Raw genomic sequence first — 6,228 nt, forward strand, 5'->3', positions numbered from 1 at the left:
AATAGCCGTAGCGCCACTTCTGTGACGTCATAGAAGTGTTCAAATCTGGATCAGTCTAAGTCAGATCCGTTGCAGCCCCTTTTTAAGAGATTTGTGTATGGAGGAAAATAGAGAGGTTTGTGTTTTCTGACACTTGGTGAGTTCCCTGGAACACCGGGGACACATATTCATGTATAAAAGACATACAAAAGTGCATTTTGCATGATAGGTCACCTTTAAGGTAAAATAAGATATGAATGAACAACACAAATAAAATAAGTTACATTCATTTGTTATTGGCTATGGTAGGTTATTGGTTATGTTCACATTCTTATTTGATTACATCCACTTGTCTAAAATGACAACAGAGACTTTCGACCCAAAACCAGCTGTTGACTTGTGGATGCAAGCAGCTAATCCCAGACTCAACCAGAGAGAAAGTAGTAGGCCTACATCATCAGCTACCATGTCTGACAGAGAGGAAGACAGTGAGGAGAACAGTCAGGAGGAGGGTAGTGATGACAGCTTGTAGGATTACTGGTCGTGCTAATGTTGTCTTGTGTTCACCTCTGCATGTGTGTTCTGTGTTCACCTCTGCATGTGTGTTCTGTGTTCACCTCTGCATGTGTGTTCTGTGTTCACCTCTGCACGTGTGTTCAGTGCCGTGTGTCTGGCACATAAAGTCAAGACCCCCACAAAAGTTATGGTTTATTTCATTTTAAGGATGAGCACCAAGCAACATCTCCAGGTGCTCCTTTGAGAACCAGGGCAAAAGAGTTATGTGCACCCCTGCTCATAATGTTCTATTAGAGCACACATTGAGAAACACCCCTACAATGAATGCATGTAAACTTACTAGAGCTGTCCTTTAAGTCCTTTTGTTATCCTTTCAAATACGGAGATGTTCTGCTTTTCTCTGATTTATTTCATAATCAACTGAGTGTCTTTAGGTTTTTGACTAATAAATAGAGACTTTTAAAGAAAACATTTAGGAAATCATCCGTAGATAAATCATTGTGAGTATTGCTTTTTTTAATAGGGTGAATGTGAGTAGGTGTGAGCCATTGGCAAACATGTTTAAGAACATAGGGGCCCTTCCTCCACACAATTGAGAGGGCAGGAGGTGTAAAATGGAGGAAAAAGCAGTCCATTGTTCACCAGCCAACAAATAAAAATATCACAAGAATGACACCCAACCCTCACAGTAACGTTCACTTCCCCACAGTGAGATTTTAGAGAGGTTTATACTGCATGTGGATCATTTATTGCTTTCAAGAAAAAAGGTTTTCAGGCTTACGTCCAGGTTGGCTCCAGACAGATCGGCCCGCTCCAGGTTGGCGCAGCACAGGTTGGCATGTGTCAGATTGCAGCGGCTCAGATTAGCCATCTTGAAATTGATGTAGCGTAAATCCAGTCGGGACAGATCCGCCCCACTGAAGTTAAGACCCTAAAGACAGCGAGATTAAAGGTGTCAAATATTATCTGGATATGAGAAAATGATGGGGGTCATGGCAATATGATGCTATACTGTATATATATAATGTTTAACAAAGATAAACATTTTACCATCAAGATTCTGCATTACTGTTCCTATCAGATATAAAAGAACCCTGGTTATGGTTACCACATACTTTTTCAAAAGTATTTGATCCTCTTTTTGAAATGAAAGATGAACAAAACCTGCAGATTTTATTTTCCTTTAGTTTGCTCGAAAATACAAATGTGTTTGTTTCTTATATTGTGCCGAATTAAGTCATTATTAGTAGTTTGTATTTGTTTGCCCATGTTAACCTTTAAACCTTTAGTCCTTAAAATTAAGGAATCCTAAAGCTTCTATTTTTAAAATATTTAAGTTTTTTGCCTCGTGATGCTAACAAAAGAGGAAAATAATCCTATGTGATGAAGTACGGTTTGATTATTTATAGAACATTAATTAATTGGATTAATAGAACAAATACTACTTTTATAATATATACCGTTCAGGTGATGCAAAATGACATATACCACAAGATTTTGGCCATATAGCCCATTTGAACTTGGCTGTACCTGACAGCGGAGCTCTGACTTGGTGGGAGTTGCCAGAAGAAAACGAACAAACTCCTTGCGGGAAATGGGAGAGTGGTCCTCAGCCGGCTGAGTGTTCTTATTTGAAAGTAAGGCGAGAAGTCACAATGCGTTCATGGGAGATTTATCACATTAAAACAATTAACTTTGCACGCTTCAAATAACCTTGATTGCTGCTTCCAGCTGTTCAGTAAGCTGCTCAATTCCAAAGAACCGAGCCTCCTCGAGGACACCTGGAAGACAAATATTATGAGAAGATTTCATTTCAAACCCATCCTCAGAGGGATTCAAATGGCAGACATATTTAGTGTTCATCAGAAAAGCTTGCCTCGTATATTTATGCCTTCATTGATAATGAGCTGACCATGTCTCAGGTAATTGAGAATTGGCTCAAAGTATTCAGGGCTTCGGTCAATTAGGTACGCTCCATGCTCATCCTGCTTGTTCCCCCACACATCTGGAGCAAACACAGAGGTTACAAAACATATTCAGAGAGGCTGCCTCATATAAAACTAAAGGAAATGTCTAAAGGCTTGTCAGCTCACCTTTCTCTCGAAACATGTGAGCTAGCATACTCTCAGGCTCCTTGCTGACCAAGGTGCTCCTGAACACAAAACAGAGACACATTTAGGAAAGAAGAAAATGAATGCAAATGTAGCCGGAACAAAAGAAAACATACACTGTGGTATAGAAGAAATCACAAGTATGTTATAATGTTTTTAAGACTTGTGAAAACATCAGATACCTGGTGGTGGTGAAGGGACGACCACCAATATTAAGGGTCAGCCAATCAGTGTGTGCTCCGTGCTGGTCAGCTGTAACCTTGGCCTCATTCTGAGGGTCTGTGATACAAAAACAGATAAGAAGTCTAAGTGTCTGACACCATATTCACACTTATACACACAGTAGATGAGACTGCAGCCATGGGTGGATTACTGACAAGCCGATTGGGCAAGGGCACAAGGGTCTAAAGTGACATATAAAGTGTCTTAAAAAGTGTATTAAAAAAGGGGAAACACAGACATAGACACGCTAACAACTCTGAGATACTCCCGACTACAAAGAGATACAACAATACTACAAATGGGCTCCAAACAACTACAAAAGAGACTTTTTCAAACAAATGTTCTATCTGTGGTGCCTTTGCATGATGCTTTGTGGAGAAGTTTTATAGATCTGTCAACTAAATAATCTAATCTATCAGTCAAAAACAAATTGTACTGGTGTAGTTGGACGACAAAAACAAAAGTCTTGGTCAACAAAAGAGAGAAGAAAATAAACAGCTACAAAGAGAAGCAAAAGGAGGCTGCACATTTATAAAGTCTTTGAGTCCAGCTCCTACGTAGAAGAGTTGGTGGGGACTTTTACATGTCTTGCCCGCAGCAGACATTTCACAACACTCACCAATAAATGGATCTCCTTCTGAGACATACAACACTTCGTCATCTCTGTTGGAAAATACAGAGACATTATTAGGTTTGCAGGCTCCCAATGCGCTCAGATACATGTGTTGTATCATTATGATGTTAGCTTACCTTATAAGGGCAATGTCATCTATGAGACCACCCTTTCCATTGTATAAAGACACAGCTTTGATTCCTAATTTATTGCTTGCTACGGATAGTAAATCTGACAAGGTCCCGTATACTGCTACAACCTGAAACAGCAGCAGTGCTAGGGATTACAGTCTGAAATGGGTCACTCGTACTTAATACCAGATTAATGAGTCACATCTTGGTTTATATCACATTTATTTAAGTATTGTAAAATGACAAGCCGTTTACAATGACTGTATATGAACATGTTATTACATATGTACAGATATAGATGCTATAAAACTATATTTAACATACACTAGTTATAATTAAACACGTATGTTCAGTGGAAAAAGCCAGTCATTCTACGGCCCAGATCTTAAACTAAACAGCCCCAGAGTTGTTTGTACAAACCTTGCCATTTTTAGATGTCCCGTTAACAAACAGGGTAACTCTTCTCATGCTTTAGGCGCTTTGGTATTTAGTACTTAATAGTAATTTAGTACTACTTGTTATAATTTAAATGATAATGTGGCGTTTGCCAGCTAACACTCGGTTGACTCAAGCTTACTGGCTAGCTAGCTGCATCAGACAACAACACGAGACACAAGAGGCGTTCAGGAACTGTCGGAAAACATCGGTACGTTCAATCCTTCCAACTTCAAGAACGCATTTAAAAGCAAGGGTAGACCAGTGGTGGAAAGTAACTCAGTACATTTACTCAAGTAGCCTACTGTACTTCAGTAAACATTTATTTGAGGTACTTGTACTTTACCCAAGTATTTTGATGTTATACTTCTTCCCACTAACTTTCTACTCTACTACGATTTGGTGTGCTGTATACTTTTGACTCCACTACAATTATGTTACACACTTATTTACTAGTTACTTTATGAATTCAGATTTGACACATGATACTTAGGAAACACGTTAAAAATATGATTATTTGGTATACATTAAAGTACCCAACATTATATTGTAGTAACTAAAACCACGAGTGGGTTAATATGAAATTAATTGGCAGACATTTTGCTAAAAAGAGTGTCACTGTTAAAAAAGCAATTCTTTTTAAATAATTACATTAGAATATTATCAATTAAATAATCAATTTATTTATAGTGTTGTTGTTGTTTGTGAAGATAACAAATGTTTTAAAGATCCTTTAAATGTGATAGTTCGCTTTTCATAAGCAATACGCAGCCACAAAAAAAGTAATGAGTCTCAGTTTAAAAAAAACGACAAATCTAAGAGCATCTGAAGGGGTCTTTATTAATACGGACCTGTGATTGGTCGGAGCCTTCATACGTAGGTGCGCTTGTTTTATTTATCGGGTGGTCTGGTGGTGCAAACGTTTTGCCATCCTGCAGTTTTGTTTACCAAAGAAAATTCTTATTGGAGTAGTTTCGACCTGTATCTGAGTTATAATGCAACATATATTCTTTATATATGGTCATACGGTTAAACAGTCATTTATTTGTTAGGCTTGTGTGCTTCTGAAGCTAAGCCTGTTGGTGGTGATAATGTACCACCAAGTTGTCCACCACCAAAGATAGAAGAAGAAAACACGGAAGTGTCAAACAGCATCATGGAGATGCATGATTGTAGCTCAAAAACAAGTCTTTAGCTTTTGTTTTGAAAGTGTATGTAACTATTTTGTTATGCACAATGGCGACTGACAGACCACAATGTTCGTGTTGCACTAATCCAGTCTCCTCTCCCAGTGTTTACCAGACGCTGAGTGAAATGGATTTTGAACGAGGTTTGCATTCACCTGTCATAAACCATAGTCTAATAGAGTTCTGAAAATACATAACATATGTATTAAATGCATTTTTTTCACCTTGGCAATAGTTTTCTGGAAGTACAGTGCTGTGTGTCATTCTTCTATGCAGGTATCTGGTCTGCTGCGATGGATGGGGACTTGGAGAGGGTCAAGTCTTTGACCCAGAAGGGCACAGACTCTAACCTGAGAGACTCTACTGGTTACACAGCTCTGGTGAGTTCTCTGGGAATATGTTTGTGTGCAGCATCAAGTGTTTTAATCCATCTAAAATTATTGCATCATTTGTTGTGTGTTTTATCTCAGCACTATGCAAGTCGCAGTGGTCATCACGCGGTCTGCAAGTTTCTTCTTGAGAGTGGTGCTTGTGCATCTCCCCAGACACCAGGCGGTGCCACGCCACTCCATCGATCAGCTTACTGCGGTCATCTGGATGTCGTCAGACTCCTGCTTCAGCACCGAGCAGACCCAATGCTCTGCGATGACGACGGTTCTTCTCCTCTACATAAGGTACAGAAGTACCAGTATAAAATAAACTGCACCACCAAATAAACATCTGCTCAAAGATTGTATGTCAACCCTTTAAAAAACTCCATGACTCAATCTACCATAGTAACATATTGAGGCTTTCCAACAACATTGTCTCTGACCCCAACCACATCCTCAACAGCTAATATAAATTATAACCATCAAATCAGAGATACTGCTTTCCAAAATGTATTAGGATGTGATTGAAGCAATGTTCAGGGCCCAGGAGTTCAAAACTTTTAATCCCTATCTGATCAGATCAGATTTGGATTTTGGGGAGTTCAAAACCAAAAAACAGGATTACGATCACTTTCATATCCGATCAGATCAGGAAATCCAATC

General features: G+C 38.9%; 2 protein-coding genes across 4 annotated transcripts; one reads left to right on the forward strand and one right to left on the reverse strand.

Moving 5' to 3' along the window:
* Window positions 1-496: 496 nt before the first annotated feature.
* Window positions 497-4,181, reverse strand: LOC104951089 (BTB/POZ domain-containing protein KCTD9-like). 3 transcript variants are annotated; one of them, XR_798983.1, is made up of 10 exons: window positions 3,993-4,181; window positions 3,579-3,700; window positions 3,448-3,491; window positions 2,789-2,885; window positions 2,589-2,647; window positions 2,372-2,500; window positions 2,209-2,276; window positions 2,026-2,121; window positions 597-1,426; window positions 497-546 (listed from the first exon to the last, which is right to left on the reverse strand). XR_798983.1 is itself a non-coding variant. In XM_010777729.1 (9 exons), exons 1-9 carry the CDS (start codon window positions 4,038-4,040, stop codon window positions 1,238-1,240), a joined length of 852 nt encoding a protein of 283 aa, XP_010776031.1. In that variant the 5' UTR covers window positions 4,041-4,181; the 3' UTR covers window positions 578-1,237. The 3 variants fall into 3 exon arrangements, 1 of the variants encoding a protein (XP_010776031.1); XR_798984.1 differs by having other exon boundaries at window positions 531-546; window positions 622-1,426; XM_010777729.1 differs by lacking the exon at window positions 497-546 and having other exon boundaries at window positions 578-1,426.
* Window positions 4,182-4,903: 722 nt separating this feature from the next.
* Window positions 4,904-5,910, forward strand: ankrd39 (ankyrin repeat domain 39). The gene is made up of 3 exons (XM_010777731.1): window positions 4,904-5,337; window positions 5,471-5,574; window positions 5,665-5,910. Exons 1-3 carry the CDS (start codon window positions 5,244-5,246, stop codon window positions 5,908-5,910), a joined length of 444 nt encoding a protein of 147 aa, XP_010776033.1. The 5' UTR covers window positions 4,904-5,243.
* Window positions 5,911-6,228: the final 318 nt, after the last annotated feature.

The sequence above is a fragment of the Notothenia coriiceps genome, unplaced genomic scaffold (genome assembly GCF_000735185.1).
Source record: "Notothenia coriiceps isolate Sejong01 unplaced genomic scaffold, NC01 NC01_scaffold00018504, whole genome shotgun sequence".
NCBI lineage: Eukaryota > Metazoa > Chordata > Actinopteri > Perciformes > Nototheniidae > Notothenia > Notothenia coriiceps.